This window comes from Pteropus medius, unplaced genomic scaffold (genome assembly GCF_902729225.1).
Source record: "Pteropus medius unplaced genomic scaffold, Ma_sr-lr_union100, whole genome shotgun sequence".
NCBI lineage: Eukaryota > Metazoa > Chordata > Mammalia > Chiroptera > Pteropodidae > Pteropus > Pteropus medius.
In genome coordinates this window covers 6,919,719-6,939,531 of record NW_024351647.1, presented here as the reverse complement: position 1 = coordinate 6,939,531, position 19,813 = coordinate 6,919,719, and the positions used below count along the sequence as shown (strand labels likewise).

At 32.4% G+C, this 19,813-nt stretch overlaps 2 protein-coding genes and 1 pseudogene across 2 annotated transcripts in view; all 3 read right to left on the bottom strand.

Annotated features, from left to right (window-relative positions):
* Nucleotides 1-7,861, bottom strand: part of LOC120587243 (olfactory receptor 4F15) — a 38,719-nt gene extending 30,858 nt beyond the window's left edge. Inside the window, exon 1 of the mRNA XM_039844005.1 lies at nt 7,796-7,861. The gene's annotated coding sequence lies outside the window, so the exon portion shown is untranslated. The remainder of the gene's footprint in view (nt 1-7,795) is intronic.
* Nucleotides 1,678-7,898, bottom strand: LOC120587242 (olfactory receptor 4F3/4F16/4F29-like). Its single transcript, XM_039844003.1, has 2 exons — nt 7,796-7,898; nt 1,678-2,799 (listed from the first exon to the last, which is right to left on the bottom strand). Exon 2 carries the CDS (start codon nt 2,773-2,775, stop codon nt 1,795-1,797), a length of 981 nt encoding a protein of 326 aa, XP_039699937.1. The 5' UTR covers nt 2,776-2,799; nt 7,796-7,898; the 3' UTR covers nt 1,678-1,794.
* An 8,671-nt stretch (nt 7,899-16,569) lies between these two features.
* LOC120587245 (olfactory receptor 4F15-like) lies at nt 16,570-17,505 on the bottom strand (annotated as a pseudogene).
* Between the last annotated feature and the right edge of the window lie 2,308 nt (nt 17,506-19,813).

Sequence of the window (19,813 nt, the reverse complement as noted above, 5' to 3'; positions counted from 1 at the left end):
CCCTAGAACTCTGAGAAAATAAATTCCTATTTTTCAAGCTACTAAGTTTATACAAATTTGTTACATTAGCCATAGGAAACTAATAAAGAGGTTAATCCATTATTAAAAGGGAGTCAAATATATAGTGACAGAAGGAGATTTGACTTTGGGTGGTGAACACACAATGCAATGTACATATGGTGTATTGTTGAATTGTACACTTGAAATCCATACAATTTTATTAAGCAATGTCACCCTAATAAATTTTATTTTAAAAGCAGCCCCTCCACCTACTCTAAAAAAAAGAGAGAATAGATCTTAAAAGTTCTCATAAGAAAAAAAATGTATAACTATGTGTGGTGATGGATATTAACTAGACTACTATAATCATAATTTCACAATATATACAAATATTGAATCAGTATGTTGTATACCTGAAGCTAATCATTATATGTCAATTATATCTCAATTTAAAAAATAAGATGAAAAATTTTAATACGTGAAGGCAAGAACTACAATAGAGAAGTGACAACACATTTTTCCTCCAGCTTGAGAGGATCTGATTTTTTACCTGAGGTTTCCTGGCAAATCTGTGCAGGGGAGAGGGTAAAGATTTATCAAAAACATTGTCAGCCTTGAACATTATTCTTCTCATCTTTTACTAACTATTGTTGTTGATGATCATTTGGATGCTCACGGATGGCTGGCCAGTTTCATAACAAGTTACCTAACCTACATGTGACTTATAATGCGTTTACTCAACCCTTACCCCTGTTCATTTGGTAACCCGGAAAGAACAGATACTCTTTGAATAGTTATTTATACTATTCCTGAACAACATATTTTTAAAAATAAGTATGTGTAATATATTTTATCACATGGAAAATTTAACACATTTCTTCATTATAGCTTTATATATCTTCATTTATAGACAATTTTGTAATAAAATTTCTTTTGTAATGTCTACACTTTTTATTTGCTTTTTATTTACTTATAAACCAGGTTCACATAATATAGAAATCTTTTCATTTTTATTCATTTATATAAACAAATGTCACCTCTTTTCAGCTTCAAAATATTAAATCCATTTATAATATTTTTAACAGTCACATAGTTTTCTTTGACATATAAAAAAATAATGACTATTGTTTAGGAAATAATGGGAGTAAAACACAATTACTATACACACTGAGTAGTGTAAGAATTTACATCTTCTGGTCTCAGAACATTTGATTAACTAATAATATTAGTTTCCTGAGTTGTCATTCAATCATTTATCCTAAATTTCACCTTTCAATTCTCTAAATCTAAAAATCTTAGCGCTAACTAAATCTGAGTGTGAATGGGCAAATCCAGTTGTTAGAAGCCTCAAATTCTCAAAACTACCTAGGCAATTGTCTTCGTTTTGTTTATTTTTCTAGGTATATAGACACTGAGAAACTTAGAAGGCATGAATATCGATATATATGTAGATTAGAAGTTATATTAGAGGAGATATGTCTTTGAAAATCACTACCAAAGAGAAGAATATACAACATTTTGCTTTAATGGAAAATGTGCTCAGTATGTGTGAAAGCTTCAGTATTGAAGCTTTCACTGAAGTCTTCAATAATAAATAAGAAGGACATTACATTCCAAGGCTGAATTTACTCCTCCTCGATATTTTCAGGATCGTTAGAGCAAGGATTACTAGGAAAAAGTAACCAGATCAGAACAGAATCCTTGATGAGAGATTTCACAATGCATATTGAAATCAGTTACTAATCTGAAAGATTTGTGAAAATTTTAATTAAAGTGACTAATACCCAAAAAAAGTCAAGATGAATCTGAATTTCTTGGATCATTCATAAAAGAACGCTTCCTAAAACTTGAAGCCTTACTGTACAGTCTCTTCATTGCCACCTTCATCTCATTATTTCTAAATGTATAGATAATAGGATTCATAAGCGGTGTGATAAGGGCATCGAAGATGGCTAAAAACTTATCTATGGGTAAGGTAGGGAATGGCCACACATATACAATAATACAAGGACCGAAGAAAAATACTACCACAGTGATGTGAGCTGAGAGAGTGGAAAGGGCTTTGGATGAACCACCTGAAGAGTATTTGCGAACTGTGACCAGGATGAAGATGTAAGATACAATCAAGATAAAGAAAGTACCCATGGAGATGAAACCACTGTTGGCAGTGACCAGAAACTCCAATCTATAAGTGTCTGTACATGCAAGTTTGATGAACCGAGGAAAATCACAATAAAAGCTATCCATTTTGTTTGGACCACAAAAGGGTAAGTTTACAACGAAAGCCAGTTGAGCCACAGAGTGTATGAATCCAATGGTCCAAGCAACAGCCAAAAGAGAAATGCACATTCTTAGGTTCATGATGGTCAGGTAGTGGAGGGGCTTACAGATAGCAATGTATCGGTCATAGGCCATGACTATAAGCAATACCATTTCTGTACCCCCAACAGTGTGAATAAAGAACATCTGAGTTATGCACCCTTTCAAGGAGATGACTTTATGTTTTCTGAAAAGGTCATAAACCATCTTTGGGGTTGCAATGCTGGAAACACCTGCGTCAATGAGAGAGAGATTTGCCAGTAAAAAGTACATGGGGGAATGTAAGTGATGGTCTGAGATGATTGTGAGCACAATGAGAAGATTTCCTAGTATAGTTGCTATATAAAATATTGTGAAAAACAGAAAAAGAAGAATCTGAATCTCCCAGGAACTGGTGAATCCCAACAACAAAAATTCAGACACTACTGAATGATTTCTTCCATCCATCAACTTCATGTGCTAAGCTGACCCTGAAGTTACCTGAAAAGAGGAAGAGAGAGGAAACACAATTTTTAAGTTGAAAGTCCTGGCTATAGAGTTACACAAATGTCATAAACTAAAGATCACTTTGTCGTTGCACACAGTTACTTCAAGTTTCTGTAGTAACTTGAGAACCAGCACTAGAAATTTTTTCATGCCTAAATCTTTGATATCATTTAATCATGTGCCTCAAATTTAGTTTGGACTTTAGTGAATAATGAAGAAGAGAAAATATAGGCAAAGTCGCCTAAGAATTTAAGGAAAGGTACATCAGAAAATAGACTTCTACTTCCTAATTTCTATACTCAGATATGCCAAGGAATGGAAATATGTGCAAAAAAGCACAGAGAACTGTCTGGAGAGGTGCTTTATTTTACTCTTTATCATGACTGCCTAATATTCACAGTGTCAGTAGACCATTATTTATTTACTAATTTCCCTATTAATAAGCATTTACCTTGTTTCAAGTTTTTGGGGCCTTCCAGACAATGCTGCAAATAAATATCATTATACATACATCCTTATATATTAATGCCCTTCTTTCTATGTCATGGATTCCCAGGAGTAGGATCACTAGGTCAAAGTACATATATTTTTAATTTTACTAGTTCTGTCTAATTGATTTCCAAAGAGGCTGTAACAACACGCATTTCCACAAGAATAAATGTTAATGCTTTTTAAAATCATTGCCAGTATTTTAGGTATAAAGTGATAGTTCATTGTTGCTCTAATTTTCATCTCCCTGACAACCAATAAATTTGAACATGTATTTTTTTGCAATTTGGATTTGCTCTTCTGTGAATTGTCTATTCATGTCTTTTCTTATCTTCTACTGTGCTTTTCCTTGTCAATTTATGAGTTCTTTTTATATTCTAGATATTCAGCTTTTGTAATTTGTTATACATTTCCTCTAAGTCAATTATCTATTACTTTTGTTTGTGATTTCTTTTGCTATACCCAAGTTTTTAATTGTTATATGATTAAATACAGCTATTACTTATTTTATAGCTGCTGAGTTTAGTCTTAGTTAGGATCGCCCTTGCTCCTGAATCATACATGCACACCTTAGATTTTCTTTCAATATTTTATTATTTTGTGCTTTCTATTTTGAACTGTGCTGTATTATTTTTGTATATGTTTTAAAATATAAGTCCACTTTAATTTCTTCCAGGAGAGTAGAATTGTAATGGAACCATGTGTTAAATGGCCTGTTCTTTCCCCCCACTGAATTTAACTACCATTTTTGCATTATGATAAATTCTCAAATATTTTGGGAACTATTTATGAATTATTCATTTTGTTTCCACTGATATATTTATCTGTTTCTGTAGAAATATCAGAGTATTTCACAACAGTAGCTTTATACTATGTCACTATATTTGATAAAGCAAGTCCCTCTTTCACTGTTCTTTTTCATACTTTCTTGGCTATTCTAGAGCATATATCATTCCATATAAACTTTAAGATAATTTTATCCAATCCCCCTAAAAAATTCCACTGGATTTCTGATTTGAATTGCATTAAATTTATATATTACCTTTGAATGAAGTAGCATTGTTATGATGGTGTCTTCCCATTCAAGGACATAGTACATCCATCCATTTGTTCAAACCTTGTTTCATGTCCTTCAATAAGATTTTGCCCTTTTTTTCGTATATATTCTATTCTCTTTGTTTAAATTATTCCTATGTGTTTTATAGTTTTTTGGGGAGGCATTATTAATGGAATACCTTTTCTCATCTCCATTTCTAGATTATTCTTGCTAAAAAAGTTATTTCTTTTTGTCTGTTATATAAAGTCACCTTACTACATTCTGTTATTTGGATATAATAGTTTTTTTATTGAAATGTCTTGGATTTTCTAGGTTTGCAATGATGTTATCAACAAAAAGTGATAACTTTTTTCATATTTAATTTTTGCTGGTTTGATTAAGTTAATATTCATTTCATCACCACTCCCCTTATTAACATGGAAGTGCTGCTATACTTTTCTATATTTTTCATGTTTATCATCCCTTTTCCAGTGACACATTTTTCTTCTCTTATTTTAAAATAAGATGCCAACTTTTTTCCCCTACCAATATGTTTTATTTCCTTCCTGCTTTCCCCTACACCAAGTAAGATAAGATCTTCAAAATACTTTTCTCTCTTTCTCACCTCTTCTCTCCATTTAAATTAAATCAGTTTCTTTTTATCTTTCACAAACTTCTACTTGTCATATTATGCCTCCTGAATTTATCTTCCTTTTTTTGTTTTTCTTCATAATTTCCATCTCATTATTTTTACCTTATGTGCTTTAAGATATCCATTGTACCTAACCTTCCAGCCTCAAATTTGGATTTGAAGAATAATCATCCTCTGTTTAAGCTCATATGAATTGTTCAGCTCCAAAGGATCTTGTTTATATTACTCATGAATTCCTTTACAGCCTATTTTTTATTGAAATTAACATCTACTTCTTTCAGCAGTCCTATAGCCAACATCCACCTAATATCATGTTTACCTAATATATGCTTTACACACATAAATTATATTTGAGATGAAACTTCAGAGACATTTATATCAACCATCTCATTCCAAGATTCATTCAATAGATCCAGTCTAGTATGATATTTTTCATTCTCAAATCTCTCCAGGGCTGTAAATACCACCTAGTACATAGAGTTAAACTCCTTGTTAAATGTTGTTGGAATAATAACCTGACCATAGAAAAGTGCCTAAAAAATCTGTCAAATAAATATCATGCCATTGGGGTTTGAAGTAAACTATAACTCGCAATAACAATATATTTTTTATTGCTTTATGATTAAGTGATTAAAGAAAAATTGACTTAAAAGTTTGATTTTTTTTTTAAGGCTCCAAGCTTAGAATTAATTTCATCCCAAATACTTCCTATCACAGTAAAGGCTGATCTTGAAGACAAGTAAAATTTTCTCTACAAAACAAGAACTAGAATTTAAAAATAAAAACCCAATTAAGATGTACAAATTGCTAAATATGAAAACAGTCATGAGGGTGTAAAGTACAGAATAGAGAAAAGAGTCAATAATATTGTAAAAACTATATATGGTGTCAGATGGGTACTAGACTTATCGGGGTGATCAGTTCATGACTAAATACACAGGGCAAAATTAACATTAAATACACGCAATGTGTATTTAATGTTAATTAAATAAGTGTGAATTCTAAAACCTCCTTTGGGCATCCTGTTGAGGATTTCATAAGTGGTTTTCTTCACTTCTTTCAAAATCCTCAGGCTTAATTTACTTAGGATGATTATTTAGGATCATTTACCTCTGCTAAATCCTCAGTATAGATGGAAATTACTACTCACCAGACATTGATCTTTTATACACAAGTGAAAAGGAGCCATAAACTAAATCCACTGATCAGTGACTCACCCATATAATTTTTTCTATTATACCTCTCCTTAATCTTACGATATCCAGAGTAAACAAACACTTTTTATTATTAATGGCATCTGTTTTCTCAACTCTTTTTAACATATTAGTAGTTCTCTGATCCTCTTCACTATCTACACATTATTTCTAGTTCCTTAATGTGTTAATGAATTTTAGTTATAAAACTTAAGAAGTCTATCAAATTATAAATATGCAATTATTTCTTGAATCTTATAAGTCTTGCATCTGTAAATTCTCTTCTCATGTTGGCTTTAGAAAACAATATTATATTAATATCATAACAATATTAATTTTATATATTATTGCTGTAGTATATTCCTTGGAAATAAAGATACTGTATGTTAGAATATCATTAGTCTTTATGATTAGCCATATGAGTTACAAACTCATCTGAATTGAGAATATTCCTTTTCTCTCACATAATTGCAACTAAGACAATTACTTTAATTTCTGTCTTGCCATAATGCTGCTATGTTTTCTATCTTGTTTTAGTAATCATTTCTCACAAAATATAAATACCAAAATTTAAAACATTAATTTGCTTTTTTCTTAACATTGACAGCCTCTAAAATACTTTCATATCTTTTGTTGCACAATAGCCAGGGAAGAGTACAGGAAAGATATTTATAGTTTACAGATTAGAAAATAAGGACTCAAAGAAACTAAATGAACTGCCTAATTTTGCGCAGCTATGTGTCAGTTCATACCCAATTCTTGCGGTAATTGTAGACATGCAAGCAAATGTAAAAAGTACCTGAAGAAAATGTTGAAATTTTAACAGTTGCTATCTTTCTATGAAGAGGCTATGGGTGATTTTTTTTCTCTTCTTTATACTTTTATAAACTTTTTATTTTACACATGTATTTCACTTTAAAGAAAAATATTAATTTACATATTAGATTAAAATACAAGTTGACCTCAGAGTACAGGCTTTCTTCACTACACTACTCTGTAAGTCACTGACAACTTAAAGTCAAAAATAACTTCAAGGCCATGATGAATTAGCTTTTACTACCAAAGTAACCCTCATACTGTTCTGGGGTTATCCAAAGATGACCACTATGTCATCTTTCCCCAGATGTAGTCTCTTCTAAATTCCTAGCCTCCAGAATTAGCCTTTCCAGATCCTTTTCAATTAAATCATTTCATGTTGAGCCACTTCTACATGAGATGTTAGGAAGAAATCAATGCAGTTACCTGAGTTTATATCAATTAAACTCTCATATTTTTATTTTAGTTATAGATGTCCCTAACTATTCCATGTTTCTGGACTATTCCAGACCACTACAACTCCCTCACCCTCAACCTGCCTTCCTTGCACACCAGGAAGAAACATCAAAAAATTGGCACTCAACCTCTGAAATGTTGCCTATACCTGATCTTAGTTCCCTATGGTGAAGTTTTCACATGAGAATTATAGCTTACTATATCCCACTGTCTGCTTCATCTGTGTTGGGTCAAAAAACAACACAGATGAATCTTCTCTGAGACCTGGAAATGGCACACACTCAAAGATGAAAGTGTCATCAATACTATTTGCAAAGAAAGGCAGTAGGAACCAGAACTCTTTCTTACCTGAGTTAGACCAAAATGAATCTACTCTCCTCAGACAGTAGATCAATTCCCTCCAAATTCTGTGAGAAGATAGAAAGCTGCCATCATATGAGAGATATAATTTCCAAAAGAGAAAAATAAGAATTAGTTTGATGGATGCTGAGAACCAAATGACAGATATTGGGAATTATAAAACACAGAAACTGAAAACATTACTTAGGAATTTATCTACCATGAAAAACTAAAAGGAAATACGGAATAAGGGAATATAAGGGAATACGAAATAGAAAAGATGAAAGTATCATGCTGTTTCCTCCTCCTGGAGCACCCCTATTTTGGGCCAAATCCCACACTTCATTCACAATCCAGCTTAGTGTTGTCTCCTCCAAAAAATGTCTTCCCCAATACCCTGAACAAAAGCCAGAGCTTACTCCTCTTCATGCCTTGTTCAGAATACATATGTAACAATTATGTTGAATAACAATTAAACTGTAGATTAGGTTAAAAATAGAAATAATTACTGAGCAATCATAGGAGAGAAACTGATGAACAGGGTGGATTAATCTTCAGTCTGCTAAATAGTAAAACATTTGTTTTACATGTTTTACATGGTAGTACTTGAAGTAGAAACATTTTTCTATGTTCAGGGGAAGACAGCTTCATATTTTGACTGAGATTGTAAACTTTTCCAAAACAAAGAGCTTAATATTGTTTTTCTAAAGTAAAAATGATTCTAATTAGCAACTTGAATATTAGTGACCAAATGATGGGGCTGAGTCTTGGGAACAGCCAGCCTTCCCTTGATTGGATTTTCCTGAGAATTATACCACAGAGTCCATACTGATTTTCACCCAGGGAATAAAAAGGACAAAAGAACAGAAGAAAGAAAAGTATCTCTGGGTACCAGATTTAATAGTGCCTTAGATGGATGCACAGAAATATTTTTGCTTTAAAATGAGTTAATAGAAGTACCTGAAAATCTATACTTTAGAATGCTTGAGATGCAGCTGGAAAGAGAAAAAGTATTGCTCTACCCTAGTACTAACTAGAGATTTCATGGCAAAAAACACTCTCTTCAAAGAAAATAAGGAGGTAACAGAAAATGAGAAACCACAAAACATAAAGCTATCTCTTACTTCAGCAATTTTGGCTTTCTAGATGCTTCACAGTCTCACAAGACCCAAAACACAGGACTAGACAAGAGAAATTTTTTATTAGAGTATTGTCAAGTTATAAGGTATTAATTACTAGAGTATAAGAGGAATTGTTATGTCAGAAAGTTTTAAAACAAATATACATTTTTCAGAAAAAGACTTCCTTGACCACATGTAATAAAAGAAGTTCTTATACTTTTCTTCCATAATCCTATGATCTTTTTCTCTGCTTCTATTATTACTATTATTCTTCAAGTATTATTACCTTGTATTAACTCTTTAAAAGAATTACAATGGATCAGCTCCAACACCACCACCACACCTTGCCATAACCTAATCTATAAAGGCAAGCAAACAATGGTGCACAATGCAGAACATGTAGTCAATATTTAATAAATATTTGTTTTTAAATGTTTGAATAATTATTTCCGATATCATTTAGAATAATTTTTACAATCAATCAGTGTATCCAAATGGTTCATCCCTCACAGACACAGCCTCAACAGCTGTTATAAGAATTCAATGAAGTAAAGCTATTGTCTGGGCTCTGCATATTTTTAGAGAATGTCAAAATAAACTTTAAAATTCATCTTTGTGGTACTTACAAGACACATACCTAAAAACATAAGGATACAGAAAAGGTGAAAGTAAAATAATAAGAAATTTATATACCAAAAATCATACTAACATGGCTATATTTATATCATAAAATATATATTAAGGCTTTACTAGGAGAAGAGTATGACTGCATTTAAAAATAAAATTCAGTTCACCAGAAACATTTAAAACTTGTATGAATTAATATAATAGTTTTAAACTATATAAAGCAAAAATGGATTAAATACAGCATTTTCCAACATAATGGAAAACCAGTACATTTCTTATACCATCTATAGGTCAAGTAGACAATAAAATAGCAATACTATTGATTGGAACAATTATGAACAATATTAACAATTAAAGAAACAATCATGATCTAATTGAAATATATGGAACTCCACCCCCAACAATTAAAGAATACACATTTTTTTTTCAAACACACATGGAGCAATTACAAAAACTGACCAAGTAAGAGAATCAATATCAGGTAGACCTGACTCTGACCATAATACTAACAAGTTTTAAGTTTATAAAAGATTTTTCTCTAAGTCTTATACACTTTTAAATTTTAAAGCTTCTAAATAATATTTGTTTCAGTGAAAATTTGTGGAAATTTAAAAATACTTAGAATGGAATTTGTGGGGTATGAAAGCCAACATGTATTTCAGTGGAAATGCATATATGAGAAAAGAAGAAAGTGAAAAAATTAAATATTTAACTTTCCAACATAAGAAGTTAAAAATGAATAAGAGATAGTAGAATGAAGAAGAGCAAAAATCAAAGATTCTGAAAATAAACATAAAGTAAATAAGAACTACAAAGCCAGAAGCTGGTTCTCTAAAAAGACTAATAACAAAACAATCTTCTTGCTAACTTGATCAAGCAAAACAAAAGCATATATTGGTATGTCTTCTTAGAAAACAAGTCTGTTCAAGTCCTTTGTCCATTTTTTTTTTAATTGGGTTATTTGGTTTTGTGCTATTGAATTATTTGAGTTCCTTATATATTTTGGAAATGAACCTCTTGTCAGATATGTATGTGGTTTGTAACTATTTTCTTTCATTCCATAAGTTGCCTTTTCACTCCGTTGATTGTTTCCTTTGCTGTGCAAAACTTTTTAGTCTGATGTAGTCCCACTCATTTATTTTTGCTTTTGTTATCTGTGCTTTTGGTATTATATCCAAGAAATCATTACCAAGACCAATGTTAAGATTTTCCCCTATGTTTTCTCTTAGGAGTTTAACAATTTCAGATTTATATTTAAATCTTTATCCATTTTAAATTTGTTTGTGTATGGTGTGAGTTAGGGATCCAACTTCAATTTTTATCGGTATTGATAGCATGTTGGTATTTAGTTTTCCCAACACCACTTGTTAAAGAGACTATCCTTTCCTCATTGTATATTCTTGACATCTTTGTGAAAGATCAGTTGACCATATATGCATGGGTTTATTTCTGGGCTCTCAATTCTGTACCATCGGTCTATATGTCTGTCTGCATGCCAATACCATATCGTTTTAATTACTGTAGTTTCGTAATGTAATTTGAAATCTAGAAGCGTGATTCCTCCAACTTTGTTCTTCCTTCTTTCTCAAGATCACACAAATGGCCAAGAGGTATATGAAAATATGTTCAATTATCAGGGAAATGCAAATCAAAACTATAATGAGATACAATCTCACACCTGTTAGGATGGCTTTTTTTTTTTAAGATGAAAAATGTTGGTGAGGATATGGAGAAATTGGAGCCCTTGTACACTATAGGTGAGACCATATATTGGTACAGCTACTATGGAAAACAGTATGGAGGTTCCTTAAAAAATTAAAAATAGAATTACCTTATGACCCAGTAATTCTACCTCTGGGTATGTATCTGAAGAAATTTAAAATACTAATTTGAAAAGATATATGCACCTCTATGTTCACTGCAGGGCTATTTACAATAGCAAGATATGGAAGCAACCTAAGTGTCTATCAATAGATGATTGGCTAAAAAAGAAGTGGTGTATATATACAGTAGAATATTACTTTGCCATAAAAAAGAATGAAATCTTACCATTTGCAGCAACATGAATGAACCTGGAAGATATTATGCTAAATGAAATATTTCAAACAGAGAAAGACAAATACCATATGATCTCACTTATGTGTGGAATCTAAAGAACAAAATAAAAACAAACAAAACCAACAAACAGACTCATAAACACAGAGAACAAACTGATAATTGCCAGATGAGAGGGGAGTTGGGGAAATGGGTAGAAAAGGCAAAGGGATTAAGTACAAATTGGTAGTTACAAAATCATCAAGGGAATGTAAAGTACAGCATAGGGGATATAGTTGATAATATCGAAATAACTATGTATAATGCCAGGTGAGTACTAGACTAATCAGAGGGGATCTCTTTGTAAATTACATAAATGTTTAACCATTATGATGTACACCTAAAACTAATATAAAATAATATTTAATTAATGTCAACTGTAATTGAAAATAAATTTATAAGTAAATAAATAAATACAAAATAATAAATTGAAATGGTTGAACTTATTAAAGCAGAGAATACAATAATGGTTTCCAGGGGCTGGGAAATAGGGAGTTGTTCTCCAATGGATATAAAATTTTAGTCATGCTAGATTAATAAGTTCTAGAGCTCTATTGTACAACATAGTTAACTATATGGTTTGTACGCTTCAAGTTTTGTTAAAAGGATAGATCTCATGTTAAGTGTTCTTACCATTAGAAAAAATAGTAAAACTAAGGGACACAAGAAAACTTTGAGAGGTGTTGCATATGCCTATTACTTTGATTGTGGTAACGGTATCATGGGTATTTGCACGTATCCAAACACATAAAATTGTACAAATTAAATATGCTCAGTTCTTTGTATATCAATTATACTTCAATAAAACTGTTTAGATAGATAATAAATGATAGATGATATGTAGGTAGATGATAGATAGATGATAGATAGATAGATAGATAGATAGATAGATAGATAGATAGATATAGATATAGATAAATGATAGACAGAGCTCCATGAAATATACAGAGAGAGAAAAGGACAGAGACAGAGAGAACCAAGAAGGGAATATATCTACATGACATAGATATATCATTTTTAAAATAATAACAACTATAAAAAATCATTGTGCCAATAAATTTTAAAACGGAAATGATGAAATGGACAAATTCTTTAAAAATATATATTCATTTTTAATGAGTTCTGATTAATTATATATACGTATTAAAGAAGTATATATATAAACTTTATAAATGATCAAAATTAAACAACATATTATTTATGGATATATACTTCTTTAATAAAATTATTTTTCAAAAAAGCAAAATAAGCATAAACAAAAAAATCGAGAATAGTGATTACTTCTGGATGAAAGGCAGGATAAAGGGATAGGGGATGGGAAAGTAAATGTAATGATAAATGGGCTCATAGGTATTTATCTTATTATACTTTTTAACTCAAATATGTGTTACACATTTTATAAATATGTAATATTTTATATAAAAAAGTAGAAAATTTTAAAATATATCAGTATGCTGCGTTCAGCAAGTGGTAAATCCTGCCACATCCAGCGTGGCCTTAGAAAATAAACCTGAGTGTGAATGGTGAGAGATAAGAAAAGAAAGAAGACAGAAAGCAGGGATCAGAAAGTCCACTGCCCATTGATGATGGACAACCGTCCAGTTTTTTGCAAGCTGCTTTTATACAGGAACATACGATTGCTGGCTTATGCAGTTTCATAGCAACATTGTTTCTTCTACTTTCTCCAAGACTACATTTTCTTATGGCCTTCAGCCTATCTATCTGCCAGTGGCTATATTTGTACTATCTTGTTCTCAGCAGGAATTTGTGGAAGCTAAGTAACCCTTGGTTGCCTTCCTAGTCTGCTAAGACCTTGTCAACTTACAAACTGCTCTCCACATCAGTAGATAAATTTTTTATCTTTTTTTCTTTTCCTTTTTATCTTTTTCAAATTAATTATATATCCATTGTTTGCAAAGGTGGAGCTCTAATTCACTGCCAGTGATGGAATTTTAAATAGACCCAACCATTGTAGAGGGCACTTTTGCAACAGTAATTAAGCCTTATCAATACATTTTGGCAATTTCATTTATATTAAGTTGTCATGAAAAAGTAATCAAAGCCATGTACATAGAAGGAGGTATGTCAAGATCTTTCATAGCAGAGCTATTGATAACTAACTTAATTGAAAAATGAAAATAATTTAAATGTCAGCAATGAAGTACTGACTAAAGTTATATGGCTATATCCATACAATAAATTACCAGATAGCCACCAAGAACTACATGCTAGCGGTAGATTTATCAGCATGAAAAAACTTATGTATCATATGGTTAAACGAACAATATGGTAAATAAATAATTTACATTTCATTATTAAATGAATTGTAGAATATTGTGATCCTATTTTGTATAATTTTTTTAAATACATAAAGGAAAATCCTAAAAGAAATAACAAAATCTTGACAGTTATATTTGAGAGAAATTATTTTCAGTGATTTTTTTCTTTTTTTCATTGTGGTTAATATATTTAACCTACAAATGTACTTTAGACTCCACTATTTTGTTATTCTGAATAAGTCTATTTTAACATTTGTATTAAATATACTAGATTTTCCCATTCCTTTCCATTCTTTTTGATTTGAAAGAAGAGTCATTTCTTTCTCTCAGCTTTTATTTATATTGCTCTTTGGACAAAAACTAATATTGACTTCCCACTATAGGTCAGCCACCCCTCTAGGTACAAAGAACAAAAAATCATGTTTTCTGCTCTATAGACCTTTCTCTTCTTGGTGAGGGAAACAAAAAATAATTACCAAAACAATCTTTCAAATAGAGATAAAGTTATGCAGACATTAAGCAAAGCATATGACAAAGAATGACTGGAGTAGAAAAGCAAGAGGGAGCTTCTTTAAGTAGAAAGTTTTTTTCCTGAAGTCGAAAAACCTAAAGGTGAAACCTGAATGATGAGAAGGAGACAGCCCTGCATTTACCCAGACAAATCACTCTGCAGGTGAAGAAAAGGGCCAGTGTACAGGTCTCAGGCCAAGAGCTTGATGTAGTCAAGTAACAGAAAGTCCAAAATGTCTAATAGTGAAAAGTGATCAATGAAGCTGGCAGAACCAAATCTTTTCAGGCTTTAGGGACCCTGGTTATGCAATGAGGTAGGATAGGCATCCATCCCCTCTCATGATGTGGCATCAACCTGCCTTTAGCTTTCAGAGCTTTCCATGAGCTCCTCTCCTCTCCAGGGCATGTACTTACCTCAGAAGACAGGTCAGTGTGGGCATTAGCTCCATTCCACAGCATTCACAAATTCATGAATCTCCTCTATTCAAACCCTTTTGTTGAGTCTGCCCACCCTACTACACACTTTTTACTTACTTGCAGAAATTTTTTGCCTCAGCAACTCACTGTCCTTTCTTACAATTGAGTTGTATAATTCTAACACAATTTTCTACAGTTCCTGGCATAGGCTTGAGAACATAATGAGTATTCAATATCTTTTTAAATTAATTAAATTTCTATTTATATAAAGTGTTATAACTAGTCAGCTTGGTAACTTCTTCCAGCACATTAAAAAGCACCAAAGATAACAAAAACAAGCCTCATAGAACTATTGCATAGCATTCAAAAAAATGATTTGAATATAAGAGAAGAGAAAGAACACGTAGAAAAATCAATTGAATTGTAGCATTTCAAAGTCTCTATATCTGAGGAATTTTACCACTTAAAATATTTTAGTCCTGTTAGAAAAAAGAGCAAGTTATTGATCAAATTCTGATTAATAGAGTTAGAAAGGAAAATGACCATTTGTAGACAGTGTAGAAGAAGACCACCAAACCAAGAAGTAGTTTTAAGGTTTTATTTAATTTTATTGAACAGGTACTTATATAGCACTATAGACCAAGAATTGTTTAAAGCACTTTATAAATATCAATTCAGTCAATCCTTACACCTTATGAGGAAGATACATTTAGCCATAAGGAACTGCCATTTTTGTAAGTCAAAAACAGTCAGATATCACAAATTTCAGATGATTCAACTTATCTCCATCTTACAGATGGCAGAATTTAGGCACAAAGAGGTTAAGCAATTTGTGTGTTAGTAAAAAGCAAAGGTACAATGTGAAGTCAGGCAGTCTGGCTCAAGAGTCTGTACTTATAACCATGTCACTGAAAAAAAAAAAAGAGTTTACCTAACTGAGGAATGATTGCTGGTTTCCATATAATTAAGGCAAGGATTGGCACGATCTGGGAAAGAATTATTAAATAGGTCATGGTCTTTGCTCATTACCTGGCCCCGAATTGTTCAAATTCCCTGATAGTACAGCAACACGGCTTTTGAAATAACTGGAGGCTTAATTCATAGTTACCACATGCACAGCTGAGAGACTTAAGAAGCCACAACCTAGTGATCTAATTTCAGGATGATGATGTGATTTTTTTTAAACTCAAAAATAATTCAGAAGAACTTTAGCTCCTTGCTTTCATTTACTGAAGGACAATTTATATCGAAGGATAAGAGACAGACAACTACATCTCTTTAAAATCCCCTTTTATCTCTTACCTGTTTTCTTCACATACTCACTACACACCTGAAAGAAAAACTATCCCTAATAATCGCAAATTTTATCATGTTTCCAAAGCACTTTTCTTCAGATTCTGAGTCACAAACCCCCAAAATCAATCGGACAATGGAGGATCCTCCTCAGAACAGAGTAGGAAAAGAAATATAAAAGGCCAGTCCAGAATCCTCTTTATCAAGGAGGAGTAAAAAGATAGAAATGATCCTATATTAATATTTTCTATACTATCACATTGCATAAGAAAAAAGAATACCATATCCTCCGTGGTTATGGCAGAAAACATATTAATAAAATCCTGGACATTAGTAATTAAACTAGCAACTAAAGCATTCATGGGGCTGTTTCCTTGGATTCATGTCTGTAGCATGGTCAGGAAATGTTAGAGATGTTTGTCTTTCTTGATATCTAAATCACTTAAAATAACTTTCTGAAACTCAGCACCTGATTGAATATTCTCATTGCCACCTTCATCTCTTTATTCCTAAAAATGTAAATGACAGAGTTCAGAAATGGAATGATAAGTACATAAAAAATAGCAAGGAATTTATCCACTGGCACTGTGGGAAATGGCCATGAGTACACAAAAATACATGAACCAAAAAATAAGATCACCATTGTAATGTGAGCTGACAGTGTAGAGAGGGCCTTAGACAAGCCACCTGAAGAATGATGCCAAACAGTGAACAAAATGAAGATATAGTAGATAATCGAAATGAAAAAAATTCACAGGGAGATGAAACCACTATTGGAAGTGACCATGAGCTCCAATCTGTAAATGTCTGTGCAGGGAAGCCTAATAAATTAAGGAAGGTCACAATAAAAGCTGCCCACTTTATTGGGGCCACACAATGGTAAGTTTACAATGAATACAAATTGAATCAATGAGTGGATGATTCCAATGATCCAGGCAGCCACCAAGAGTAAAATACAAGTTCTGAAGTTCACTATAATCAGATAGTGCAGAGATCTACATATAGCAACATAATGATTAAAGGCCATGGCAATGAGCAGAACCATCTCAGTTCCTCCAATAACGTGAATGAATCATATCTGAGCAATGCAGCCTTGGAAAGAAATTACTTTCCTCTCCTTGAAAAGATCAGAAATCATCTTCGGAGCTGCAATGGAGGAAATCTACATGTCAATAAAGGAGAAGTTGGGCAGCAGAAAGCACATGGGGGAATGTAAATGGGCATCAGAGATCACTGTGATCACAATGAGGAGGTTTCCTAAAATACCTATTACATAGAACACAGAGAAAACTAGAAAGAGGACTAATTGCATCTCCAAAGAACTGGTGAGTCCCACCAACACAATCTCAGACATCACCGACTGATTTCCTACCCCCATCGTCTCAGTCAGTTTGGGCTCCAAATTTGCCTGAAAGAATAGGAAAAATAAGAAATTGTAATTACTGGCCATATCAGACAATGTTGTATTAGAGAAGCAGAACCAGTAGGAGATAATATACTAAGGGATTTGTGACAGTGACTTAACCTTACATAATCATGGAAGCTGATTCAGTAGTCTCTGTAAGGCTGTTGCCTTTACATCTGATGCTGTAGTTTGAAGACCATAAGACAAGCAGTCAAGAAGGAAAGATCAGTGTAAAATGGGGGCAAGTAAAAATGAACTGGAACTCACAAGCAAGAGCTAAAGCTGCAACGACAGACTAAAACCAGTGTCAGTGCTCACTGCCTCTGACCTTGATGGTATGGATGTACTGCAGAAACCAGGGCCTTTCACCACAGACCTAAACACACACCTGTCCCTCAAGTCAGAGAAGCTAAAGAAGGATCCCAGAAAAAGCTGTGGCAGTTGCAGTCTCAGCCACTGCCTCACACCAAAGAGATAAGCCAGCAGAGAAATGGCAGTGTGTATAAGCTACAAATATGGATGCTGCTTTACTTCTGCCCTTGAAATATTGCAAAAGAATCTCTCGTATAACACATCCTAGCTGAAGCATATAGAAAAAGGAATTCTGGGGGATGCAGATCAATATAGTGAAGGTGATACAATACAAAGCCACCACACTGGCTAATTAAAAGAATGTACAAATTTTGAAATTTAACTATTACCTCTTTTCATTTGATCACACATGATCACAGTGGCGCTTAACTCGATTTGACAAAGGCTCTAAACTAACTGGTCCTATTCTCGCTCTATCTCCCATGAACTTCCTTTGTTATTACTGACTCTCTTTAAAAATTTCACCATGGGTTCTCCTCTGACATCAGGAAGCCACCTCAAATAAGAAATGTAAGAATTGCAACACAGTTTAGGGATGAAAAGAAAACAAAGGTGCTATATATATGGCACCGAGTATTATATGGCAACAAATTGTTGATTCTATTAGCCCACAGGGACTTCAAAATATTAGAGAGTTTGAAGGCTGACCTTTCTCCCTGTACCAGGTATTTTGAGATCTCTCTGTGATCAAGAACTAGTCTATAGACAATTTGGGCATCTCTATGATGATTTAAAACACAATATCAGAAGTGAAATTCATTTTAGGCCACCTTATAAATATTCCAAATAGACTTCCACATATGAAACAAATCACAAAGCTAATCTGATTTTTAATTCTTAATCCAAAACTAATTCTAAAATTTGTGAAAGCTGATCTAAGTTTTAAATTAACAGGCTAGAGTACTCAGAAATTTATATAATTACTGAATTTTTTAAAAAATAAAAGAAAAATGTAGCTTGTTTGTTAGCCATTGGACATCCAGAAGTTTCCAGGGACCCCACAAAAAATATTTTAATAACAGAATATATTTGTGTTTACCAAGGTGCGCCGTGGTAGAAGAAACTCAGTAAGTATTATTTGGTGGATAGTTGGATGGTCAAATTGTTTGATGAATACATAAATGGATGAATGAATAAATAAATTTTATTTGGCCAATTGAGATTTCAAAGTTAACCCAACATCATTTTCTTTCATCAAATTGACTCCCCAATTTCATTTCTCTTTCTAAAGGAACCTACTCTCATTCTTTGAAATTTTATATTTCTTGTGTGGTAATCATTTACTTGAGCATGTCTAATACACCTTCTAAAAAAGTTTTAGAGTTACATAATTTCAACTAAAACATAATTGCAATAGATTTAAGAATAAACATCAACAACTATATTCAAAACAGTATCTGCTCTAGGTAGGGTGTTGTGGTTGGTGAAGAAACAGAAAAACATAAAGTAAGATTCCTAATTACAAGGTCCTTAAAATCTGAGGAAATAAGTCAAAATAGACAATGATACAAATGGAACATATTAAGGGTAAAATTTGTGGTTCAGAAACGTGTAGAAGCAAGAATTGCACTGAATTATTGATTCTTAGGGAGTAGAAACTCCCTCTATAAAATTCTATTAGTCATCATCCACACTCTCTATGAACAATTTCATTGACAGAAAATAATCTAGCTCCTGAAGCAATTTATTCTATTGTTGGACATCAGTAACTACTATGAAGCTCTTCTATTTAATGAGAAGAAATCTGCTTTCTATAACTTCTAACTGGTTCCAGTCCAATCCTTTGAAGTCATGCAGAATTAATTGAATTCATCTCTACATGCCAAATTTTCAAATATTTAAAGACAGCCTTCATATCTATCCAAAGTCAATCTTTTATGAGCAAAATATTTCTATTTTTATTGCAATA